General features: G+C 45.7%; 1 protein-coding gene across 3 annotated transcripts in view; it reads right to left on the reverse strand.

The window, feature by feature from the left end:
• XRCC6 (X-ray repair cross complementing 6) overlaps positions 1-27,219 on the reverse strand; it is a 65,657-nt gene that overhangs the window by 1,852 nt on the left and 36,586 nt on the right. For all 3 annotated transcript variants that reach the window (XM_065522085.1, XM_005567141.5, XM_045363535.3), the window contains exons 4-12: positions 22,171-22,309; positions 21,654-21,908; positions 20,649-20,832; positions 17,105-17,291; positions 13,351-13,519; positions 10,493-10,654; positions 6,954-7,083; positions 5,670-5,770; positions 716-829 (exon numbers count right to left, since the gene is read on the reverse strand). In XM_065522085.1, the coding sequence (XP_065378157.1) occupies positions 716-829; positions 5,670-5,770; positions 6,954-7,083; positions 10,493-10,654; positions 13,351-13,519; positions 17,105-17,291; positions 20,649-20,832; positions 21,654-21,908; positions 22,171-22,309 (1,441 nt within the window). The remainder of the gene's footprint in view (positions 1-715; positions 830-5,669; positions 5,771-6,953; positions 7,084-10,492; positions 10,655-13,350; positions 13,520-17,104; positions 17,292-20,648; positions 20,833-21,653; positions 21,909-22,170; positions 22,310-27,219) is intronic.

Here is a 27,219-nt window from a genome sequence, read left to right on the forward strand (position 1 = left end):
TTAAATGTACAATTAAATTACTGACTATGGTCACTCTATTGTATTACCAAATAGATCTTAATCATTCTATTTTAACCATCCCCACCAACCCCCAATGCCCCACCCACTACCCACTACCCTTCTCAGCCTCTGGTAACCATCCTTCTATGCTCTATCTCCATGAGTTCAATTGTTTTGATTTTTAGATTCCACAAATAAGTGAGAACATGCAAATATCTTTCTGAGCCTGGCTTACTTATTATTGCAAGTGACAGGATCTCATTCTTTTTTATGGCTGAATAGTACTCCATTGTGTATGTGTACCACATTTTCTTTATCCAGTCATCTGCTGATACACTCAATCTTGACTACTGTGAATGGTGCTGCAATAAACATGGGAGTGCACATCTCTCTTTGATACGCTGATTTCTTTTGGATACATACTGGATCATATGGTATGCTGGATCATATGGTAGCTCTACTTTTCACGTTTTGAGGAAACCCCAAACTCTTCTCCATAATAGTGGCTGTACTAATTTACATTCCCACCAACACTGTGTGAGGGTTCCCTTTTCTCCACATCCTTGCCATCATTTGTTATTGCCTGTTTTTTGGATAAAAGCCATTTTAACTAGAGTGTGAATAGATATTTCTGAAAGGATACTGCCCACTGTGATAAGACCATCATAAAAGCAATTTTTTAAAATAGCCCACATGTCCACATTCAGCTCCTCACCGTGTTTTCTCTTGGTAACTTTCCCTTCAGGATTGTAATCTGGTGGGTAAACAAGCTCCTTAAACTCATCCACCAAGGAGCCCAGTCTTTTATTCATTGCTTCAACCTTGGGCACTGGAAAATCAAAACACAGAAGAGTGGCCTGGTGAGTCACGAGCCCCAGCTTGCTGTCCAGTTCCAACTCTCTGAGAACCAGAAGACAGAGCACCTAACTGCTGGGGTGGGAGGGGTCTCGGGAAAGGTCTTTCCAGCATTTACCAAGTACCTTCCAACACCTGCATTTACTGTAATCACACATACTACCTACCGCCAGGCACTGTTGTAAATGCTTTAAACTTACTCTCTTTACTCCTTCTAACAACCTATAAAATAGGTAAATTTGTCCCCAGTTTTTATTTATTTTTTTTGAGACGGAGTCTCACTCTGTCACCCAGGCTGGAGTGCAGTGACATGATCTCAGCTCACTGGAACCTCCCCCTCCCGTGTTCAAGCAATTCTCCTGCCTCAGCCTCCTGGGACAACAGGCACCCACCACCGCGCCCGGCTAATTTTTTTGTATTTTTAGTAGAGATGGGGTTTCACTCTTCACAGCCCAGTGAGAGTAAGGAGGTGGATAAAAATGATGCAGTGGAGTTGGGCAACACCATGCAAGAAGCAACTATACAGGCACACTGTAACACAGGAGGGATGGTGAAAGATAAGCAGCAGAAGGCATCAGGTGAGAAATAGCAGGTGACATATAGCTGGAAGGTAGGGTGTTAAGGAGGACAGGGCCAGTAGAGAGGTGGGAAAGATGGGCATGGTGAGGTCATAGAAGCTTGAATGCCTGCCAAGGAATTAGGCCTTATCCAAAGAACCCCCTGATAGCTGCGTGGAGGGTGAACTGAAAGAGGGTTAGAGAGACAGGTGAAGTGGGGTGTGGGTGAGAGGACCCATAAACATGAGAAGTGACAGAACTGGCAGGACTTACTGATATAATAGGATTTATTGTTTAACTGAAATTACAGAGCTGGATACCAGAACGTAAGAAGAATAGGAGTGGGATGGGGAGATGACTGGCTGAAACAGGGGGAGCAAGTATGACAGGAAAAGGCAACTTTGGAGGAAAGATCATATTTTTGTTTCCTTTTTTGTTAGCTTACAACTACATGGTTAAATCAAGCTTCTGACATGAGCTGTCTCACATTAAGGGCAAGGGTGATGAGATGGGCAGCTCACATGCCCATATTTGCCAAGCACGGAGGGGAGCCGTTGCTGGTGTAACTACAAGATGGCACAATGCTGGAGCCCAACTGTGCTCCTGCTGCATCAGAAGCCTCCTGTTCCACATCATGGGAACCTCTGCAAGAGCACTGGCTCCCAACCTGGGAATCATCTGTAGAGTTTTAAAAGTACTGAGAGGCCGGGCACAGTGGCTCATGCCTATAATCCCAGCACTTTGGGAGGCCAAGGCAGGTGGATCACCTAAGGTCAGGAGTTCGAGATAAGCCTGGCCAATATGGTGAAACCCCATCTCTACTAAAAAATACAAAAATTAGCCAGGCATGGTGGCAGGCACCTGTAATCCCAGCTACTTGAGAGGCTGAGACAGGAGAATTGCTTGGGCCTGGGAGGCGAAGGTTTCAGTGAGTTGAGATCCCGTCACTGCACTTCAGACTGAGTGACAGAGTGAGAACCTGTCTCAAATTAATTAATTAATTAATTAATGCACTGAGGTCCAGCCAATGCTCAGTACTAAAAATAAAAATAAAAGTACTAAGCACAGTGGCTTATGCCTGTAATCCCAGCATTTCGGGAGGCCGAGACAGGTGGATCACTTGAGGTCAGGAGTTTGACACCAGCCTGGCCAATATGGCGAAACCCAATTGCTAATAAAAACACAAAATAGGCCGGGCACTGTGGCTCCAGCTTGTAATCCCAGCACTTTGGGAGGCCAAGGCGAGTGGATCACGAGGTCAGGAGATCAAGACCATCCTGGCTAACACGGTGAAACCCCGTCTCTACTAAAACTACAAAAAATCAGCCGGGCGTGGTGGCAGGCGCCTGTAGTCCCACCTACTCGGGAGGCTGAGGCAGGAGAATGGCATGAACCCGGGAGGCAGAGCTTGTAGTGAGCCGAGATTGCGCCACTGCACTCCAGTCTGGGCTACACAGCCAGACTCCATGTCAAAAAAAAAAAAAAGTAGTGGCATGTCTTAGAACCGCCTGGAAGGCTTGTTAAAACACAAGTTTCTGGCCGCATGTGGTGGCTCACACCTGTTATCCCAGCACTTTGGGAGGCCAAGACGCAAAACAGGCAGATAACAGAGTCAGGAGATCGAGATCATCCTGGTTAACATGGTGAAACCCCGTCTCTACTAAAAATACAAAAAAATTAGCCGGGCGTGGTGGCAAGTGCCCGTAGTGCCAGCTACTCAGGAGGCTGAGGCAGGAGAATGGAGTGAACCCAGGAGGCGGAGCTTGCAGTGAGCTGAAATCGTGCCACTGCACTCCAGCCTGGGCGACAGAGTGAGACTCCGTTCCAAAACAACAACAACAAAGAAAACCACAAGTTTCTGGGCACCCACCTAAGCATCAGATTCAATCAGCTTGGGAGAGGGCTCAATAATTTGCATTTCTCACAAATGCCCTGGTGACATTGAGGCTGCCCGTCTAGGGATCACACTTTGAGAACTGCCAGTGTAACCTGCTGAGGGCAGCAGGGGAGAAGTGGAATGTGAGAGGAAGCTGGGGCTCAGTCACTCAGAGCAGCCCTGTAGAAGAAGGGAAGCAGGTCCAGGAAAGGAGTCAGAGGGTTTCCACCAGCACAGGATGAAAACCCTAGTGGTACAGTGTCACAAAGCTGAGAAGAGAGTGGGAAAACAACTTCCAATCTTTAATAAATATTTAAAAAGAAGCATAAAATGGTGTTAGAGGGAAATATACAGGCATTTGATTAGAAAAGACTGAGGGATGTAAAAGAGGAAAGAGTCAAAGGTTCAGATGTTTGCGCAGAAGGATATCCAGGTCCTACAGTAGACACTGACCAGGTAGCTGGAGGTTCCAGCCAAGAGTTCAGAAGAAAGGACAGGGCTGGAGACATAGGCCTGGGGGTCACGGCCATGACGTGGCAACTGAGGATCTGGGAGTGGATAAGAAAACAAGAAGGCAGAGAAGAGAGGGCTGAGGATAGAAACCTGGGTCATTTAGGTTATAAGAAATATAAGGGCAGGCTGGGCGCAGTGGCTCATGCTATAATCCTAGCACTTTGGGAGGCCGAGGCAGGCGGATCACGAAGTCAAGAGATAGAGACCATCCAGGCTAACACGGTGAAACCCCGTCTCTACTAAAAATACGAAAAAATTAGCCGAGCGTGTTGGCGGGCGCCTGTAGTCCCAGCTACTTGGGAAGCTGAGGCAGGAGAACGGTGTGAACCCAGGAGGCGGGGCTTACAGTGAGCGGAGATCGCGCCACTGTACTCCAGCCTGGGCGACAGGGCGATACTCCATCTCAAAAAAAAAAAAATTAGCTGGGTGTGGTGGCAAGCACCTGTAATCCCAGGTACTCAGGATGCTGAGGCAGGAGAATTGCTTGAACCCAGGAGGCGGAGGCTGCAGCGAGCCGAGATCACACCACTGCCCTGCAGCCTGGGAAACACAGCAAGACTCTGTCTCAAAAAAAAAAAAGAAAAAAAAATTAGGGCAGCCAAGCTAACTGTTTTGAAAATAGAGGTAGGGAGAGAAAATAGGACTTTCCATGAACTTACAGGGCTGGATGCCAGAACGTAAGGAGTTGAGATCCTGGGAATGGAATAGCTGTGGACTAAAGAGAATGGTTGTGTTCTGAGCACTTACTGAGTGTCAGGGCCTACATTTTGTTAACACCTTGTAAGAACAATATCATTATCCACATTTTACCAAAAATGAAACCAGGTCTCAGAGGGATTAAGTAATATCCCCAAAGCTACTCAATTAATAAGTAGCAGAGCTGAGATTCAAATAGACATCAGTCACCTCCAAAGCCTGTGTCCTAAACTACCTTTCTAGGCACTAAGCCACTGACTTCCGAATTTGCCTAAGGCCTGAGAGGAGCAGATGGGCTGTTTAGCTCGAAACGTTTCTCTTCCACCAGACACAGCTAAGCAGGTGCCACAGTAACAATGGTCCAATAACTCTTCTGCTTTTAACACTGGGGCTATTTTGTCTAATGTAAAATAGATCATTCTGAGACCAGTCGGGTCATCATGGCAAAATCCCATCTCTACTAAAAATTAGCTGGGCAGGGGCCAACTACTCGGGAGACTGAGGCACGAGAAGAGTATGAACCCAGGAGGCAGAGGTAGGCCGGGAGTCACTGGATTCTAAACCCAAATCCACCACTCATCTCCTATTATTTTTGCTTGTTTGTTTTGTTTTTTGAGACGGTGTCTCGCTCTGTCACCAGGCTGGAGTGCAGTGGTGTGATCTCAGCTCACTGCAACCTCTGCCTCCTGGGTTCAACCGATCCCCCTGCCTCAGCCTCCTGAGTAGCTGGGACTACAGGCCCACACCACCACAACCAGCTCATTTTTTTTATTTAGTAGAGATAGAGTTTCACCATGTTGGCCAGGATGGTCTCAATCTCTCGACCTCGTGATCCACCTGCCTCAGCCTCCCAAAGTGCTGGGATTACAGGCATGAGCCACCATGCTGGGCCTCTTACATTATTTTTTAACTTTCACTAGCAGGTAGTCACAGAGTGGCTTAGTTCAGAGGCAGTCTCAGGAGCCTGCCACTCTCCTCCTCTCACTACAGAACCAGCCAAATCTGGTCCCTGGCTGTTTAAGCTGGTCTAGAAAAGCTCCCAAAAAGAGGGGGTCTGGGCAATGAGGTTAAGTGTTTAAAGAGTACTGGGAAATGCACCTAAATTACTGGTTCAGAGTGGAACCAGTAAGAAAGCCTCCCATGAAAAGAACTACTCGATTCAACCTCCTTACATGTCAGGTCCACTGCTTGTTCCGGCTCCATCAAATCCAAAGCCAAGGCCTCCAGGTTCCTGAAGTGCTGCTGCAGCACGGGGTTCTCAAAGCTGTCACTTCTGTTAAAACAATAATATAACTCAATTGAAACATGACAATTTAAACACTGAAAAAATAAGAATAAAACCACTAGAGATACTACAGGTCCGGGGTGAGCTGAGAAAAACACCCCAAGTAAAACAGTTGAGGTCAGGTGCAGTAGCTCATGCCTGTAATCCCAGCACTTTGGTAGTCCAAGGTAGGCGGAATGTTTGAGTCCAGCAGTTCGAGACCAGCTTGGGCAACATGGTGAGACCCTGTCTCTACAAAAAGTTTAAAAATCAGCCAGGCATGTTGGTGCACGCCTGTGGTCCCAGCTACTCAGAAGGCTTAGGTAGGAAGACTGCTTGAGTCCAGGAGATCGAGGCTGCAGTGAGCCATGATCATGCCACTGTACCCCAGCCTGGATGGCAGAGCCAGACTTCGTCTCAACTTAAAAAGCAAACCTGGCTGGGCACCCTGGCTCACGCCTGTAATCCAGCACTTTGAGAAGCTGAGGCAGGCGGATGGCTTGAGCAAAGGAGTTTGAGACCAGCTGGGCAACATGGTGAAACCCCATCTCTACAAAAAATACAAAAATTAGTCAGGCGTGGTGGTGCAAGGCTATGGTCCCAGCTACTCTGGAGTCTGAGGTGGGAGAATCACCTGAGCCCAGGGAGGTCAAGGCTGCAGTGAGCTACGATAACACCGCTGCACTCAAACCTGGGTGACAGAGACCCTGTCTCAAAATAATTAAAATAAAATTTTTAAAAAAAATGGTATGTGAAAAAAATTATGTTTAGTGTCCCATTATGCAGCCTTTGAGAGTTGGTCTATTATATATGTGAGAGGGAATGACTTGAATTACTTAATCATTCTTTTAAGCCTGTAACAATTTACACTAGATTTATTTACTTTTGCTCCTTGTGGAATAACACAAACAAGCAAGGAGAAGGGCGACTAAGAATCCCGCTATTTTTTTGAATTTGTTCAACCAACTAATCTGGCTAAGTACAGCACAACACAGCAACCACAAAATCCCAGAGTCTCCAATATAATAAAAGCTTCCATTATCTATATGGCTTTCAAAAAACTATTAATAACAAGTAGTAATCTGTCAGTTTGCTGAAGAGTAGTGTCATTCTCTTGGCCTATGCCCAAGCTAAATTTCTAATAAGACTTTCAACTCCAGAGGCAGTTCCAGAAGGTCTGAGATTGACTCACCTGTATGTGAAGCGAAGCTTCTCAACGATAGCCTTCATCTTGTCCACCTGCTCTGGAGTTGCCATGATTTTTTCAGTAAAGGGCATCTTCCTTTTATCATCAGCAAAGGGTAAAAAGACCAGCTGGAAGCCTGAAGAAGGGAGATAAATTTTCTTTCATTTGACTTCAAGTGTTGCAGTCACTTGTTTCTCAGCTCCAAATTCCTCCTTCTATATCCTGTGGTGCTGGGGCCGGGGCCCTGTAGGCCCTATTTCTCGAACTTCACCAGCTGGTTTTTGTTATTATCTGCCTAACAGACTCCCTCTGCATTTTCCAGAGGACTGCAAGGGAGGAGGGGTGCCCCTTCCTGTATACTGTAGATCCTTTATCCCTGGAGAATATGTTTGAAGAACCCCAGAGAATACTCGAAACCTCGGACAGCACCAAACCTGACTGCCATCAATTAAAACATGTTTCTGTCCATGTTGTACATTCATACATTTAATATTTAACGTTTTTTTCTTTTTTTGAGATGGAGTTTCATTCTTGTCACCCAGACTGGAATGCAGTGGCGCAATCTCGGCTCGCTGCAACCTCCGCCTCCCAGGTTCAAGCGGTTCTCCTGCCTCAGCCTCCTGAATAGCTGGGATTACAGGTATGCACCACCACACCCGGCTAATTCTTGTACTTTTAGTAGAGACGGGGTTTCGCCATGTTGGTCAGGCTGGTCTCAAACTCCTGATCTCAGGGGATCTGCCCACCTCAGCCTCCCAAAGGGCTGTGATTACAGGCGTGAGCCACCGCGCCCAGCCTTCATCTTTTTTTGAGACAGGGTCTTGCTATCACCCAGGCTGGAATGCAGTGGTGTCATCACAGCTTACTGTAGCCTCTACCTCTCAGACTCAAGTAGCCTATCAAGTGGCCGGGACTACAGGTGACCACCACCACACCTGGCTAACTTTTTGTATTTTTTGCAGAGGAGTTTCACCATGTTGTTCAGGCTGTCTCAAACTCCTGGGCTCAAGTGATCCATCTGCCTCAGCCTCCCAAAGTGCTAGGATTATAGGCATTAGCCACGGTGCCTGGCCTCCTTTTCTATTTTAACTAAGCACTTCTCATGTACTGTGGCAGTAACTTTTACAGTTTGAGGTGCAAGAGCAAAACCAGCTTGGGCCGGGCATGGTGGCTCACGTCGGTAAGCACAGCACTTTGGGAGGCTGAAGCAGGACGATCACTTCAGCTCAGGAGTTCGAGACCAGCCTGGGTAACACAGTGAGACCCTGTCTCAATTTATGTAAAAAAAGGAAAGAAAAAAACTAAGATGAATTTCTTCTTTTTTTTTTTTTTTGAGACAGAGTCGTGCTCTGTCACCCAGGTTATAGTGCAGCGGCGTGATCTCGGCTCACTGCAAGCTCCACCTCCCAGGTTCACACCATTCTCCTGCCTCAGCCTCCCGAGTAGCTGGGACTACAGGCACCCACCATACCCGGCTAATTTTTTGTATTTTTAGTAGAGACAGGGTTTCACTGTGTTAGCCAGGATGGTCTCAATCTCCTGACCTCATGATCCACCGGCTTCAGCCTCCCAAAGTGCTGGGATTAGAGGCGTGAGCTACTACGCCCAGGCTTTTTTTGAGACAGAGTCTCGCTCTGTCACCCAGGCTGGAGTGCAGTGGCACAATCTCAGCTCACTGCAAACTCTGCCTCCCAGGTTCACGCCATTCTCCTGCTTCAGCCTCCCAAGTAGCTGGGACTACAGGTGACTGCCACCACACCCGGCTAATTTTTTGTACTTTTAGTAGAGATGGGGATTCACCGTGTTAGCCAGGATGGTCTCGATCTCCTGACCTCGTGATCCACTTGGCTAGGCCTCCCAAAGTGCTGGGATTATAGGCGTGAGCCACCACGCCCGGCCACTAAGATGAAATTTCTTTTTCCTTCTTAACAATTTTGTGGATAGAAGACTCCTTCTTACCGTATATCTTAGCAACCTCAGCATATGATATTTTTTTCTTCATTAAAGTCAAGATCTCTCATCTTTTCATTTAAAAGAAGCACTTTATGACTTTCTCTTTAGTATATCCAAATTGCCAGCACCATACTTGTGCTTTGGGGCCATTATTAAATAAGGTGACCTGAACACAAGCACTGTAATACGTCTTACACCTTGACAGTCAATCTGATAACCAAGACAGCTACTAAGTGACTAACCGGTGGGTAGCATTTACAGTGGGAAGATGCTTAACAAATGGATGATTCCTGCCCCAGGTGGGATTGTGCTTTTAAACTTTTTCTGGAATTTTCCATTTAAAATTTTTGGACCATGGTTGACTATGGGTAACTGAAATTGCAGAAAGCAAAACTGTGGTTGTGGCCCTCCTGTATTTACTGTTCCTGTCTGTACTGCCCCAGCAGAGACCCTTTACCTGGCAGCAGTTGGTTCCAGTCTCCAGCTTTTTTGATACATCCAGAGCTAGCTGGACAGTGCCTCCTCCCTGGAGGGCTAAATCCCAGCTCCATGGGGGCCTCCTCTGAGCTTCACCCTCGCCCCTTTTTTCCTTACCCTCTACCACATGATAAATAAAAGGAAACAGGTAAGGGTTATCAGGCTGATTTTAGTTCAATTACTGGCTGGTTCTGGAAGGACTAAAAAATCTAGGCTCTGTAACTAACTGCTGCTACCAAGTGAAAGCCTTTGCAAACAATGCTGACCACACTGAGCAAACAGGAAGAAGCAAGTCCCTCACCTCTCCTCTGCCCTTTGGTCTCCCTCTAGCACCCACTATAGACACAGCCTGAGAGCCAGCCGTGAAAGATGAAATTAGGTCTGGATCATCTCAGCCTCAGCAGTGCAGAGCATAAAATGGTGAATTTGGAGCCGAGAGATAATAGCTTAGTAACTGAGCACTCCTGAACATGCTGAGGATCAAAGTTAAAACTACAGTAATGCATCTTAAATGTAAAACCACCCCAAAGGAAAGGTGCTCCAGAACACCCATCTTTGTAGCTAAGAAATATTAAATAGAAAGGTTAAATTACTTGCCCACGTTGACCAGCTAACAAGCAGCAGAGATGGGCCCCAAAACAAAAGCAAGCAGGCTTCCAGACACATAAGCACAAGATAAAGTCAAATCTGACTTTAAAATCCATGGTCTTTCTGCTTTACCTCACTATCTTGGCAAACCCCACGGCTGGTTTGTACAGGAACTAAACCAAACATTAGACATTACAAGGGTGCCAAACAATGGCTTTGGAAAGAAAGGCGTCGGCAATGAGGTAACAAGAACTTGTGTCAGTAATCTGCAAACAGTCCCCTAAGCAGACACTTCTCTATCCCAGCTGCAGATCAGCCTTGTATGGCTGCGCATGCTGTGCACCCCATAACTATATTTAGTGGCCTCATCTGTCTGTGCATTAAATTCACCCAAGAAAGCTAAAAAATAGACATTTTTAAGCCCCATTCCCAGAGACTATGATTCAGTAGGTCTGCATTAGGGGCCCATGGATGATTCTAAAGTATGGGCAAAGTTCAGAAGCCCTGGAAATATGTCTGCCACATACCTGGAGGAGTCACCTGAATTTTCTGGTCATCCAACTCTTCGTCCTGTGGCACCAAAGCCACAAAATAAGGGGGGATGTTCCTGCGGGGTGTGTATCTGCACAATGCTGCAACCTCCTTCTCCAGACACTTGATGAGCAGAGCACTGAACAAGGTTGAGCTCCCTAGAAAACAAAAAGCCCAGTGACCAGCCTCCTAAAACGGTTTCCTCCTTTCTTCTCTTTTAGCCCTACAGTTTCTCTTCCATTTTCTTTAAAGGGCTTATTTTAATTTTATTATTTATTTATTTGAGACAGGGTCTCGCTCTGTCACCCAGGATAGAGTGCAGTGCTGCAATCACAACTCACTGCAGCCTTGACCTCCCAAGCTCAAGCGATCTTCCCACCTCTGCTTCCTGAATAACTGGGACTACAGTCATACACCACCACACCCAGCTAGTTTTAAGAGTTTTTGTAGAGACAAGGTCTCTCTAAGTCACCCTCACTGGTCTCCAACTCCTGGGCTCAACTGATCCTCCAGCCTCAGCCTCCCAAAGTGTTGGGATTACAGGCATGAGCCACCACACCAAGCCTTTAAAGGGCTTATAATATCTCAACAGGTAAGGGTTGGAGAACCCCCAGCTGAGGGGAAAACAGGGGCAGCAGAGACACAGAAAGGAAAATTTTTAAAAGGAGTAAGAGGTTTAGAAGCCCCCAACATTCCACTTAAGAAAGGGAATTATGGCCAGGCATAGTGGCTCACGCCTGTAATCCCAGCACTTTGGGAGGTACAGGCAGGCGGATCACGAGGTCAGGAGTTCGAGATCAACCTGGCCAATATGGTGAAACCCCGTCTCTACTAAAAATACAAAAATTAGCTGGGCATGGTGGTGCGTGCCTGTAGTCCCAGCTACTTGGGAGGCTGAGGCAGAAGAATCGCTTGAACCCAGGAGGCGGAGCTTGCAGCGAGCCAAGACCTCGCCACTGCACTTCAGCCTGGACAACAGAGCAAGACTGTTTTAAAACAAACAAACAAACAGAAAGTGAATTATTGGCCAGGTGAGGTGGCTCACGTTTACAGTCCCAGCACTCTGGGAGGCCAAGACAGGTGGATTGCTTGAGCCCAGGAGTTCGAGACCAGCCTGTCCAACACAGCAAAACCCTGTCTCTACTAAAAATACAAAAGATTAGCTGGACATGTAGGTGCGGGCCTGTAGTCTCAGTTGCTCGAGAGGCTGAGGTGGGAGAATCACCTGAGCCTGGGAGCTTGAGGCTACAGTGAGCCAAGATGGTGCCACTGGACTCCAGCCTGGGTGACAGAGTGAGACTGTCTCAAAAAAAAAAAAAAAAAGTAAATTATTAATGTCAATTCACTTTTACTGACACTAGGTTAATGACATGACCCCAGTTACTAATGAAAACCAATTAAGTCAAATTTGGGGTGTTCATGAGCAGTAGCACAGAGGAAGAAAGGATCTAGACTGCACAAATAAACACAACGACAAGGTTCACAACCTCTTTAATTTCCAACACTAGAGAAAAAGTTGTGGGCTTATTTTGGTTTTGTTTGCTTTCTGCTCTCTTATCTGATGCTTCAAAGAATTACATGGGAAACTGTTTTTAAAAAGCTAAATTCCAGGCTGGATGTGGTGGCTCACGCCTGTAATCCCAGCACTGTGAGAGGCCAAGGCGGGTGGATCGCCTAAGGTCAGGAGTTCGAGACAAGCCTGGCCAACATGGTGAAACCCCATCTCTACTAAAAATAGAGAATTTAAGCCGGGCATGGTGGCATGCACCTATAACAGCTACTTGGGAGGCTCAGGCAGGAGAGTCGCTTGAACCTAGGGGACGGAGGTTGCAGTGAGCCGAGACTGCACCACTTCACTCCAGCCTGGGCAACAACAACAACAACAAAAATATATATAAATATAAATAAGGCCGGGCACAGTGGCTCACATCTATAATCTCAGCACTCTGGGAGGCCGAGATGGGTGAATCACGAGGTCGAGTTTGAGACCAGACTGGTCAAAAAGGTGAAACCCCATCTCTACTAAAAATACAAAAATTAGGTACACGTGGTAGCGGGTTCCTGTAATCCCAACTACTCGAGAGGCTGAGGAAGAAGAATCATTTGAACCAGGGGGGCGGAGGTTGCAGTGAGCCAAGATCGGGCCATTGCACTCCAGCCTGGATGACAGGGTGAGACTCTGTCTCAAAAATAAATAAATAAATAAATAAATAAATAAATAAATAAATAAATAAATAAAAAGTAAATTAAAAAAAATTTATAAAGCTGAATTCCACAGTCCTCATCCGTGAGGCAGATGTTGCAGTGAGCCGAAATTGCACAACTGCATTCTACTCTCGCTGACAAGAGTAAAACTCCATCTCCAAATAAAAAAAAAAGAAATCTGTTTAACTTTCTTTATTCCCACATTTCCAAAATTTGAGCTTGAAACACTTTTGGTTTTTTTTTTTGAGACAGTCTCACTCTATCGCCCAGGCTGGAATGCAGTGGTGTGATCTCAGCTCACTGCAACCTCTGTCTTTCAGATTCAAGTGATTTTCGTGCCTCAGCCTCCCAGGTAGCTGGGATCACAGGCGCAAGCCACCAGGTCTGGCTAAATTTTGTATTTTTAGTAGAGATGAGGTTTCACCATGTTGGCCAGGCTCATCCTGACCTCAGGTGATCCATCTGCCTTGGCCTCCCAAAGTGCTAGGATTACAGGCATGAGCCACTGCACCAGGTAGAGCTTGAAACACTTTCAACATACTCTATTAACATCTCCTGTACAGTGTCCAAGCAGTGCCCATTTACAAAGCACTGCTCCATAAACTGCACTGTGTGTTAGAGTCACTCATCCGTGGTCCACGCTACTTACCAATCACCAACGACTCCTCTGGGTACACGAACAGGGAGGGCCTCAGGTAATGGTGTTTCTTCAGCAGTACCAACGGCTTGAAACCCATGAGCATCAAACCTGGATCATCAAATCGTTTTAGCTCTTCTGTCTCCTCTTTCTCCAGTATAATCTGACGACTCCCATAGATCTGAAGGAGAAGAACAAGGATCACATGGGAAGGCTACATGGAGATGCAAAATAACTGTTAAGATGATGACACCAGCAAAGTTAAAATCAGCTCTCTTCTAAGGAGCAGGAAGATGGCTCACCTGGCATATCCTCCTTCTCCAACAGGGAATTAACATTTATTGAGTGACTGTAGGTACTTTACACGTCAACTACTTTATCTTCTGTAACAATCCTAAGAGGTAGATGTTTCAACTGTTTTAGAGGGGGGTTGTGTTTATGAATAGCCACTGCACTCCAACCTGTGCAACAGAGTGAGCACCTCTTTGCAAAAACAATAAAATAGGCTGGGTGCAGTGCCTCATGCCTGTAATCCCAGCACTTTGAAAGGCTGAGGCAAGACTGTTTGAGCCCAGGAGTTCAAGACCAGCCTGGACAACATGGCAAGACCCTATCTGTATAAAAAAATTAAAAGTTAGCTGGGCACAGTGGTACACACCTGTGGTTCCAGCTACTTGGGAGGCCGAGGCTGGAGGATCGCTTGAGCCCAGGAGTTTGAGGATGCCGTATGCCAAGATGGCACCACTGTACTGTAGCCTGGGTACCAGAGCAACTCTATTCCCCCAACCCAAAAAAAGAAAAAAAAAAAAAATGAACTGACCTCCCAGCACCATCCCTGACACACAAAGCATACCTAAACCTATTTATTTATTATTATTTGAGATGCAGTCTCTGTCACACTGTCACTGGCATGCAGTGGCGTGATCTCAGCTCAATGCAACCTCTGCCTCCCAGTTTCAAGTGATTCTCCTGCCTCAGCCTCCTGAGTAGCTGGGATTACAGGTGTGAGCCACTATGCCCAGCCCAAACCATATCTATTTATTAAATGAGAGGACCTATGTCAGGTACTGTACTAGATCTCAATGGGGGAGGCAGAGACACACACATATAAGTTCTACTTCCAAGACAGGGCACAGTGGCTCATGCCTGTAATCCCAATACTTTGCAGGGCCAAGGAGGCTGGATCATTTGAGCCCAGGAATTCAAGACCAGCCTGGGTAACATGGTGAGATCCCGTCTCTCCAAAAAAAATAAAAAATAAAAAAATTAGCCAGCTGTGGTGGCATGAATTGTAGTCCCAGCTACTCATGAGGCTAAGGTAGGAGGATCAACTGAACCCAAGAGGTTGAGGCTACAGTGAATCATGATGGCACACTGCAAAGATTATTATTTGTATCGTTTGGAGAGAGAGAGATGTATATATACACACACACACACACATACATATATAATTTTTTTTTTTTTTTTTTTTTTTTTTGCACACTCTTCCCCAGGCTGTGCACCACTTTGCCTGGCTAATTTTTAGTTTTTTTGTAGAGACAGGGTCTCGCTATGATGCCCAGGCTGATCTCAAACTCCTGGGTTCAAGTGATCCTCCTGTTTCAGCCTCCCAAAGTGCATGAGCCACCGTACCGAATGATGTTTGTATTCGATCCTGGATATGTGATTAATAACAGCTTAGTACCAGATTCAAATTTGGGTTTTACGAACAAAAGAAGAACTCTCAAGGTTTTTTCAAACATACCGGATCAAGAAAAACTCAGTGACCAGAGATCTACTGCCTATGAATAAATCAATATAAAAAATTAGTTACTTCCGGCCGGGCGCGGTGGCTCAAGCCTGTGATCCCAGCACTTTGGGAGGCCGAGGCGGGCGGATCACGAGGTCAGGAGATCGAGACCATCCTGGCTAACAAGGTGAAACCCCGTCTCTATTAAAAAAAATACAAAAAACTAGCCGGGCAAGGTGGCGGGCGCCTGTAGTCCCAGCTACTCGGGAGGCTGAGGCAGGAGAATGGCGTGAACCCGGGAGGCGGAGCTTGCAGTGAGCCGAGATCCTGCCACTGCACTCCAGCCCGGGCGGCAGAGCGAGACCCCGTCTCAAAAAAAAAAAAAAAAAAAAAAAAAAAAAAATTAGTTACTTCCAAAACGGAAGAGAAAATTTCTTGTCTTTTTCTCCTTCAAAGAGTAGGGCAAAACTCTCTGGCTTGAAATTTGTGCTCATGGGTTGAATCAAAACTAGTATTTTAGTCATCTTATAGACCCTAAACTTATGTAAAACGTCAGATTCTTCCACATTTTGCATAAAGGAAGGATGACTCATTCAATTTTAACTTTTGATGTTAAATCTCTCTATAGACTGAGCAAAGGTAAGAGGATGAGGAAAGACAAGGTTCTGCGTCCTGTGTCTTTCAGATGCAGAAAGGGAGATGTATGCCATCCCAAGCACAGGAAAAATATCACTAGCAAAAATAAATTATCTCCCTAAAAAAACGAGTTCACGTCACACTTCATACTTTCCCTAACTCCTCATCTCCCTAATTAACTGTAAAGTATTTTATGCTATTGTACCTGAGGCAAGACTGTTAGACTGACAGCATCATGTACTGAGTGATGAAGGGGTGAGGTTTTCACTGGTATCTCTTTCAGACACTGGCCCAGTTTAACTTTCTAGCTATCAAAATATCACTGATCCAGACGCCACAGTCCCAAAGAGTTAAGTCTTTGTGTTTTAACAGGTTAGCAAGAAAGATGCACATGGTTCATTCAAGTGTGGTGGTGTTTACAACTAATTGATCACAACCAGTTACAGATTTCTTTGTTCCTTTTCCACTCCCACTGCTTCACTTTAGGAGGCTGAAGCAGGAGTACTGCTTGAGCCTAGGAGTTCGAGGCCAGCCTGAGCAACATAATGAGACCTCATCTTGAAAGAAGGAAAGAAAGGAAAGAAAGGACAGAAAGGAAGAAAGAAAGAGAGAGAAAGAAAGAGAGAGAGAGAGAGAGAGAGAGAAAGACAGAAAGACAGAAAGAAAGAAAGAAAGAAAGAAAGAAAGAAAGAAAGAAAGAAAGAAAGAAAGAAAGAAAGAAAGACAGACAGACAGACAGACACACACACACACACACACACAAGAGACAGACAGACAGACAGACAGAAAGGCCGGGCACAGTGGCTAATGTCTGTAATCCCAGCACCCCAGCACTTTGGGAAGCCAAAGTAGGAGGATTACTTAAGATCCGAGTTTGACACCAACATAGTGAGACACCGTCTCTTTTATTCTGAGACGGAGTTATGCTCTTGTTGCCCAGGCTGGAGTGCAATGGCGTGATCTCGGCTCACTGCAACCTCTGCCTCCCAGGTTCAAGTGATTCTCCTGCCTCAGCCTCCTGAGTAGCTGGGATTACAGGCATGCACCACCACACCCAGCTCATTTTGTATTTTTAGTAGAGATGGGGTTTCTCCATGTTGGTCAGGCTGGTCTTGAACTCCCGACCTCAGATAATCCACCCACCTCGGCCTCCCAAAGTGCTGGGATTACAGGCGTAAGCCACTGTGCCCAGTTGACCCAGTCTCTTAAAAAATAAATAAATTAGCTGGGTGTGATGTCACACGCCTGTGATCCCAGCTACTTGGGAGGCTGAGACAAAAGGATCATTTGAGCCCAGGAGGTCAAGGCTGTAGTGAGTCATGCTTACCCCACTGCACTCCAGCATGGGCGACACAACGAGACCCTGTCTCAAAGACAACAACAAAAGGCATCTCTACCTACCTGAGACCTCTTGGTATCACTAGGCAGAAGCAAACCACCTGTACTCGTATTAAAGGTCCGGGTCTTGGTTTTCACTGGTTCATTTGTTTCCCGATAGAGCTTTATTGGAGGAGGCTTGAGAGCCTTCTGGACCAGATTATAAACGCCCACAGAGATCACTATATCTTTGTTGAGCTTCAGCTTTAACCTGAGGGAGTGAAAAATGAAAGAGCATGAACTGAAAGACTGCACTTTTCTAAAATTCCCTCATAACACCAAAGCTTCACTGTTTCATTCTCTCCAATAATCCTAAGCTCTCAAATATAAATATGCTTTTTAATAATACAATCGAATTTGCTATAACACCACCTCAGAATCTATAGCACAATATATTAACTACTTAAAATAATGATAAAGAATGTACTACAGGTTGAGTATCCCTTTGCAAAATGCTTGCTTAGGACCAGAAATGTTTCAGATTTCAGATTTTTTTTTGGAATATTTGCATTTTATAGTACTTACTGTTTGAATATTCCTAACCCAAAAATCTAACACCCATAATGCTCCAATAAGCACTTCCTTTGAGCATTAGGTTGGTGCTCAAAAAAGTTTCAGATTGTACAGCATTTCTAATTTTGGATTTTCAGATTAGAAACACTTAACCCGTATAATAAAATGAGTAAAATGATAGTGAGTATTAAGCACAGCACTATACCAATCACCTCACAGCTAGTCTCTCATTTAATCATCGTAATAGCCCTGTAAGTACTGTACTGGTTGTCTTGTCTTTTTTTTTTTTTTTTTTTTTTTTTTGAGACAGAGTCTCATACTGTTGCTTGGGCTGGAGTGCAGTGGCGTGACCTCAGCTCACTGCAACCTCTGCCTCCCGGGTTCAAGCGATTCTCCTGCCTCAGCCTCCCAAGTAGCTGGGATTATAGGCACCCACCAAGACATCCAGCTAATTTCTTTTTATTTTAGTAGAGATGGTGTTTCACCATATTGGCCAGGCTGGTCTTGAACTCCTGACCTTGTGATTCACCCACACTGGCCTCCCAAAGTGCTGGGATTACAGGTGTGAGCTACCATGCTTGGCCTCATCTCTGTTTTTCTAGGATCCCTTCCCCCACTTTGCAGAATAAAGACCCATCATGCCGGGTGCGGTGGTTTAGGCCTTTAATCCCAGGTCAGGAGTTCAAGACCAGCCTGGCCAACATGGTAAAACCCTGTCTTTACTAAAAATACAAAAACTAGCCTGGCGTGGTGGTGCACAGTCTGTAATCCCAGCTACTTGGGAGGCTGAGGCAGGAGAATCGCTTGAACCAGGGAGTCGGAGGTTGCAGTGAGCCGAGACCGCACCACTGCACTCCAGCCTGGGGAACAGAGTGAGACTGTCTCAAAAAACAAACAAAAAAAAAGAATCTAGCAATCTGGTTTCTATTGGTCTCAGGTTCATAAGAAATCAGAGGCCGGGCGCAGTGGCTCACGCCTGTAATCCCAGCACTTTGGGAGGTAGAGGTGGGTGGATCACGAGGTCAGGAGGTCGAGACCATCCTGGCTAACATGGTGAAACCCCATCTCTACTAAAAATACAAAAAATTAGCCGGGTGTGATGGCAGGTGCTTGTAGTCCCAGCTACTCGGGAGGCTGAGGCAGGAGAATGGCGTGAACCCAGGATGCGGAGCTTGCAGTGAGCAGAGATCGCGCCACTGCACTCCAGCCTGGGCGACGGAGCTACACTCCGTCTCAAAAAGAAAAAAAAAAGGAATCAGAATGACACAATTTCAACAATGATAATAACTAACATTTATGAGTTTTTGCTCCCTAACAGGCTCTGTTTTCTAAGTGCTCTTCATTAACCCTTCATAGTAACCTAATGAGGCAGGTATTGTTGTCTCCAATTTACAGAGAATAAAGCAAACAATGCACATGCATGTGCCACTAACATTCTGGTCAACAATGGGGCACATATACAATGATGGTCTCTTAAGATGATAATGGAGCTCAAAATTTCCTATCACCTACTGACATCACAGTTGTCCTTAAGTTTGTCACACAAGGCATCACTTGTGCATCTGTAGTGATGCTGTGTAAACAAACCTACTGTGCTGCCAGTTATATAAAAGTATGCAGTCATGTCCTAGGCCTTCACATTCACTCACTACTCACCCAAAGCCACTTCCAGTCTTACAAGTTCCATTCATGTTAAGTGCCCTATGCAGGTATACCATTTATCTTTATACCATATTTCTTTTTTTTTGAGAGGGAGTCTCACTCTGTCACCAGGCTGGAGTACAGTGGCACGATCTTGCCTCACTGCAACCTCTGCCTCCCGGGTTCAAGCGATTCTCAGCCTCCTGAGTAGCTGGGATTACAGGCACGCGTCACCACGTCCAGCTAATTTTTGCATTTTTAGTAGAGATGAGGTTTCACCATGTAGCCCAGGATGGTCTCGATCTCTTGACCTCGTGATCCACCCGCCTCGGCATCCCAAAGTGCTGTGATTGCAGGGCGTGAGCCACCACGTCTGGCCTGTATCATAATTTTATTGTATCTTTTCTATACCTTTAGATATATTTAGATACACAAATACCACTGCCTACAGTAAACAGTATGGTAATATGCTGTACAGGTTTGTGGCCTAAGAGCAATAGGCTAACCACATAGCCCAGGTATGTAGTAGGCTGTACTCTCTGGGTGTGTGAAATACCCTCTATGTTTGCACAATGACAAAATAGCCTAATGATGCAATTCTAAGAAGGTATCCCCATCACTAATTAACACATGACTGTACTAGTCAGTACAGCTGAGGATACTCTTAGACCATAACTGTTTACCCCCAGGAAATGGAGGGCTGTGTTATTTTAGAGAAATATCATGCCAGCTCTTGCCAGAGATAAAGCAGCAAATTGCTTCTGGTATCCTGAAATAAAGCAAGTGTTTTAGAGGAATACAATGAGGCAGTGGCACAGTCGAGTTAAGTAGCCAGGCAGGTCAAAGCAATGTGCTGCTTCTGGTTTGTTAAGGGATGTGTAGCAGTGCATTGCTTCTGATTTTTTTTTTTTTTTCAGGTAGAAAGAGGGGGCCGGGCGCGGTGGCTCAAGCCTGTAATCCCAGCACTTTGGGAGGCCGACACGGGCGGATCACTAGGTCAGGAGATCGAGACCATCCTGGCTAACACGGTGAAACCCCGTCTCTACTAAAAAATACAAAAAACTAGCCGGGCGAGGTGGCGGGCGCCTGTAGTCCCAGCTACTCAGGAGGCTGAGACAGGAGAATGGCCCAAACCCAGGAGGCGGAGCTTGCAGTGAGCTGAGATCCGGCCACTGCACTCCAGCCGGGCCACAGAGCGAGACTCCGTCTCAAAAAAACAAAAAAAAAAAAAAAAAAAAAAGAAAAAAGAAAGAGGGTCTTGCCACGTTGCCCAAGCTGGTCTCAAACTCCTAGGCTCAAGCAATCCGCCCGCCTTGGCCTCCCAAAGTGTTGGAATTACAGGTGTGAGCCACCACGCCCAGCCTGCTTCTGACATAAGGGCAGTGTAGGCAGCTGACCCGGGCTGAGTGCACACCTGCTGAGTGCTCGCTTCCTGGTCTCCTTGGCGCGAACCTTCCGCAACAGGTCTTCTAGCTTGCTGGATTCCTCAAAGTGAACCCTGAGGTCCTCATCCTCTGCTATGCTGATGATATCTCTGTAGAACAAGGATATGTCAAAGCCCCCAGGTTTCTTCAGGTGCATCAAGTCAAGGAAGATGCCTGTTGCAAGGGTAAACAAAAGGGAGGGAGGAAAAAACAATTTTCAGCAAGTGAGAAGTTCTTCCAGTTAAAACTGAAACATGCATTTAAAAGCTCCCTGAAAATTAGACTATTAACATTTTCAGGACTCAGAGAAAGTGGCTAAGGAAATCAACTGCTATAATGACTTCACACAACTTTTCAAATAATCACCATTCGTGGTAATATTAAAGTCAATACAACTGGCCAGGCGCAGTGGCTCACACCTGTAATCCCCAGCACTTTGGGAGAGTCAAGTGGTGGATCATCTGCAGTTCAGAGTTCGAGACCAGCCTGGTCAACGTGGTGAAACCCCATGTCTACTAAAAATACAAAAATTAGCTGGGCACAGTGGCTCATGCCTGTAATTCCAGCTAGTTGGGAGGCTGAGGTAGGTGAATCGCTTGAACCTGGAAGGCGGAGGTTGCAGTAAGCCAAGATTGTGCCACTGCACTCCAGCCTGGGTGACACAGTGAGACTCCGTCTCAAAAACAAAAGGCAAGACAATCTTGTTCTGACAGAGTCCTTCAGATAGCTAATGGCATGGCCATCTGCAGTGTTAATGTTACACAGGAGTCTTCTCCTGGCTTCACTTTATTTTTTCATTTTACTCTAACTGGTAAAAAGCAAATGCTTGAAGTCAGGTACACAGAAAGCAATAAAACTGCACTAGGCACAATGGCACATGCCTATAGTCCCAGCTACTTTGGAGGCTGAGGCTGAGCCAAGACTCCTGAACTCCTAAAACAACAACAAAAACAACAATTAAGTGCCAATTTAAGAGAACAGGGAAATATGCCCACCTGTATCTCGGAGATCACCTGCTTTGGTCCTGGCCCGGCTGGCTTTGGCACTGTCATTGCCATGGGGGTTGTCTTCATTGGTGAACAGCATGATCCTCTTATGACTCATCTTGAATTGGACATCACTGAAGAGGTTGGCACAGACCCACAGCACCTCACTGAGTGAGTAGTCAGATCCATGGCCCATTAGGTCTTGGAAACGTTTTTGTCCTTGCTGCCCCTTAAACTGGTCAAGCTCCAGAATTCGTTTTGCACCTGATCAGAGGTAGGGAGTCAAACGGAAGGAAAAATCAGAATAATGTCAGTGGTTGCCTTTACCACAAGGCTAACAGAAGGACCCTTTCTCACCCCAGAGCTGTTTAACCCATTTAACAAAGTCCACATCGAGCAAGGTCCCCTTATGCAAGAAAGCATACTCCTAGACAAGATGTAACTTGCTTCCTTCTCCACTCCTCTTTGTTCAGAGTACCGACATTCTCATATATAAAGGAAAAGCTGATCTTAGAATATTACTGACCCGGATTATCCAGCTCCTGTAAGACGTAAATATTTTTAAAGTTCACTGAATTTTTGTCTTTCTCAGTACCATAGAACACCACAGCCAGGAGATCTCGATCACTGCTTATGATCTTACTGATGTACACACTTTGGATACACTGAAAAAAATAAAAATTCAATTAATATTTACTTACCATTAAATGTAAGCTCCATAAGTGCTCAGTACCTATTAGTTGCTCAAAATATATTTGCTGAATTTGTACATGGCACTAAAATACGGCATGACCCCTACCTTCAAGAGTAATGAATCAGTGAGAGTAATGGACATAAATATCAAATTTTAACAAAAACCAGAATGCAGTAAGTACACATTAGAAGTATAAGCAGTCCCTGCCATAGAAATCAGAGAATTAATAATACGTATATTCAGGTCAGGCACAGTGGCTCACATCTGTAGTAATTCCAGCACTTTGGGAGGCTGAGGTGGGTCACTTGAGCCCAGGAGTTTGAGACCAGCCTGGGCAACATAGTGAAACTCCATCTCCACAAAACAAAAAACAAAAAAATTAGCTGGGTATGGTGTCACAGGGTCCCAGTTACTTGGGAGGCAGAGGTGAAAGATCGCTTGACCCCTGGAGGTGAAGGCTGCAGTGAGCAGAGATCGCACCACTACAGTCCAGCCTGGGCAAGAGTGAGACCCTGTCTAAAGAAAAAAGAAAAGTATCAGAGGGAGGAAACTGTGCTATGGGAGTTGGGGGGAAGCCAAGCATTAGAATCAGAGCACCTGGAGTTGAGTCCTACTGATGGCACTTACTTAACTGGCTGAATTCGGAGAGGTCATGTGATCTTTCGAGTACCCTGGTATCAGGAAACTGAGTTTATATATACAGATGGCCCTCCATATCTGCTAGTTCTGCATCTATGTGTTCAACCAACCTCAAATCTCAAATATTCAGGAAAAACAAAGAAATTCCACAGTTTCAAAAGGCAAAACCTGAATTTGCCATGTGTCAAGTACTACAACAAACCCACGTGAATGAAGTGATGCACAGGCATTGTATTAGGTACTATGAGTAACCTAGAGATGACTTAAAGTATAGCGGAGGATGTGTGTAGGTTATATGCAAATACCATGCCATTTTATTTAAGGGACTTGGGCATCCTCAGATTTTGGAATCCACGGGGAGTCCTGGAACCAATTCCCTCAATAACAAGGGATGACTACATAAAATAATTATAATGCTTAAGTATATGTGACCTGAAAATAAGTCAGTAACTACCAGTAAGAGCATCCTTGAAATAAAATTGCTTAACCACACAGTTAAAGACATCAGTATTCCTGGCCGGGCGTGGTGGCTCAAGCCTGTAATCCCTGCACTTTGGGAGGCCGAGACAGGCGGATCACGAGGTCAGGAGATCGAGACCATCCTGGCTAACATGGTGAAACCCTGTCTCTACTAAAAAATACAAAAAACTAGCCAGGCATGGTGGCGGGCGCCTGTAGTCCCAGCTGCTTGGGAGGCTGAGGCAGGAGACTGGCGTAAACCCGGGAGGCGGAGCTTGCAGTGAGCTGAGATCCGGCCACTGTACTCCAGCCTGGGCGACAGAGCGAGACTCTGTCTCAAAAAAAAAAAAAAAAAAAAAAAAGACATCAGTATTCCAGTTAACAGGAAAAGTCTATCCCTCATATAAACTAATGTCAGCATCAGGTCTTGTAAGAGTTTGTCAGTTCAGCCAGGTACGGCAGCTCATGCCCATAATCCCAGCACTTTGGGAGGCCAAGGCGAGTGGATGACGAGGTCAGGGGCTCGAGACCATTCTGACCAACATGGTGAAACCCCATCTCTACTAAAAACATAAAAATCAGTTGGGTGTAGTGGCATGTGCCTGTAATCCTAGCTACTCAGGCAGTTGAGGCAGAAGAATCACTTGAACTCAGGAGGTGGAGGTTGCAGTGCGCTGAGATTACACCACTGTACTTCAGCCTGGGCGACAGAGTCAGTCTCTGTCTCAAAAGAAGGAAAAAGGAAAAAAAAAAAAAAAAAAAAAAAAGTTCATCAGTTCTAGGGGCCTATTTAATTCTGGAGCACTAACAAAATTATGTCTTGGGGCCAGGTACAGGCTCACGCCTGTAATCCCAAAACCTTGAGAGGTCAACACAGGCGGATTGCTACAGAAGTTTGAAACCAGCCTAGGCGACAGGGGAAAACAATGTCTCTACAGCCGGGCGCGGTGGCTCAAGCCTGTAATCCCAGCACTTTGGGAGGCCGAGACGGGTGGATCACGAGGTCAGGAGTTCGAGACCATCCTGGCTAACACGGTGAAACCCCGTCTCTACTAAAAAAAATACAAAAAGCTAGCCGGGTGAGGTGGCTGGCGCCTGTAGTCCCAGCTACTCGGGAGGCTGAGGCAGGAGAATGGCGTAAACCTGGGAGGCAGAGCTTGCAGTGAGCTGAGATCCGGTCACTGCACTCCAGCCTGGGTGACAGGTGAGACTCCATCTCAAAAATAAAAAAAAATAAAAATAAAAATAAATGTCTCTACAAAAAACAAAAAAATTAGCTGGGCATGCACGTGCTTGTAGTCCCAACTACTCAGCTACTTAGGGATGCTGAGGCAGGAGGATCACCTGAGCACAGGAGGTCAAGGCTGCAGTGGGCAGAGACCATGCCACTGTACTCCAGCCTAGGTGACAGAGCAAGACCCTGTCTCAAAAAAAAAATTTAAGTTGTGGAACCTGCAAAGCTGAGGAATAAACCAACCATGGTGATCCCGTCCATGTCCTGCCTGAGCTCCAGCTGGCCTTCGTCCACAGCTATTCTCTTCTTAAATGCAGAATGTGTTCTACAGCTAGTCATTGACAACAATCCACATGGCAAGTAGTCATTTCCATAAATATTTTAATCTACTCCGAGGAGTCTACAAACTTTTAAAAGAATTTGGTAAGGGCTCCTTCTAGGTTCTAAAAAAATTAAAAACAAAAACTAAAACAGAATTTCAGAAAATGTTTTCTATTGCTTATCAAATACTGAATACTTATTATTGGTTATCAAATTGTGCTCATCTATGAATGTCTCATTTCCTTGCTACCTAACACTATATTTTCTTCTGAGGTCTTCAGGCATCAAGGGTTCCATTAACTCTCTGAAATTATAGGTAGAATTGTGAGTACCATGTTTTTGAGGGGAAGGTATGTAGCTGTCATCATATCCTCAAAGAGGTCCATGGTTGGCCAGGCGCAGTGGCACATGCCTGTAATCCTAGCACTTTGGGAGGCCAAGGCGGGCAGATCACAAGGTCAGGAGATCAAGACCATCCCGGCTAACACGGTGAAACCCTGCCTCTACTAAAAAATTTAAAAAAAAAAATTAGCCAGGCGTGGTGGTGGGCACCTGTAGTCCCAGCTACCCGGGAGGCTGAGGCAGGAGAAGGGCGTGAACCCGGGAGGTGGAGTTTGCAGTGAGCCAAGTTCATGCCACTGCACTCGAGCCTGGGCAACACAGCGAGACTCCGTCACAAAAAAAAAAAAAAAAAAAAAGAGGTTCACAGTCTAAAAAAGGTTAAAGCACTGCTCTTCAAAGTGATGGTCTCCAAATCAGTAACATCAGCATCACCTGACAACTTACTAGAAATGCAAATTCTTGGTCCCCATTCTAGATGTAGAGAATCAGAAATTCTGATTCTGGGGCAAGGTTCTGTAGTCTGTTTTAATGCCCTGCAAGTAACTCTGTTTGAGAACCATTTTAAATTAACGATTGTTTTCATTCATGGTTCTATTATTTTATTTCACACACACACTTTTTTTTTTTTTTTTGAGACAGAGTATGGCTCTGTCGCCCAGGTTGGAGTGCAATGGTGCCATCTCGGCTTACTGCAATCTCCGCCTCCCAGGTTCAAGTGATTCTCCTGCCTCAGCCTCCTGAGTAGCTGAGAGTACAGGCGCGCACCACCACACCCAGCTAATTTTTGTATTTTTAGTAGAGACGGGGTTTCACCACTTTGGCCAGGATGATTTTGAACTCTTGACCTCGTGATTCGCCCACCTTGGTCTCCCAAAGTACTAGGATTACAGATATGAGCTACCGTGCCCGGCCTTTTTTTTTTTTTAAGGGACAGGGTCTTACTCTGTTGCTCTGTTGCCCAGGCTAGGGTTCACTGGCACAATCATAGCTTAGTGCAGCCTCCTGGGTTCAAGCAATCCTCTCACCTCAGCCTCCTGAGTAGTACAGGTGCACACCACCACACCGAGCTTTTTTTTTTTTTTTTTTTTGGTGCAAGATACTCTGGTTTGCCAACTACAAGAACAATTCCTTTTTTTTCTTGAGATGGAGTCTCTCTCTGTCACCCAGGCTGGAGTGCAGTGGCGCGATCCTGGCTCACTGCAACCTCCACCTCCAGAGTTCAAGCAATTCTCCTACCTCAGCCTCCCGAATAGCTGGGACTACAGGCCTGCACTACCATGCCCGGCTAATTTTTGATTTTGAGTAGAGTTTCACCATGTTGGCCAAGCTGGTCTCGAACTCCTGACCTCACGTGATTTGCTCACCTCAGCCTCCCAAAGTGCTGGGATTACAGGCGTAAGCCACCACACCCTGCCTACAAGAACTATTTGTACACAAATTAGAACATGAAAAGTTTCTGTTCAGTTCCAAATTCTAAAATTATGAGGCATGAGATATATAATAAATCTGTGAAAATTCCTCTCTATGAAGTACATAAAAGAAGCAGTAATCTTTTTAATTAAGCTGAAATTTAGATAAAAAAGAATCATTTCTAAGCAAACAATTAAAAGGTATTTAATACATTCACAATGTGCCAGGCATAGTGGCACACGTCTTAATCCCAGCCACTCAGGAGGCTGAGGTGGGTGGATTGCTTGAGCTCAGGAGTTCCAAACCAGCCTGAACAATAGTGGGATACCATCTCGAAAAAAAAAGCAAGGCCAGGTGCAGTGCCTCACGCCTGCAATCCTACCACTTTGGAAGGCCGAGGCGAGCAGATCACAAGGTCAGCGGTCCGAGATCATCCTGGCCAATATGGTGAAACTCCGTTTCTACTAAAAATACAA

The sequence above is a fragment of the Macaca fascicularis genome, chromosome 10 (genome assembly GCF_037993035.2).
Source record: "Macaca fascicularis isolate 582-1 chromosome 10, T2T-MFA8v1.1".
In the NCBI taxonomy this organism is placed as follows: Eukaryota; Metazoa; Chordata; class Mammalia; order Primates; family Cercopithecidae; genus Macaca; species Macaca fascicularis.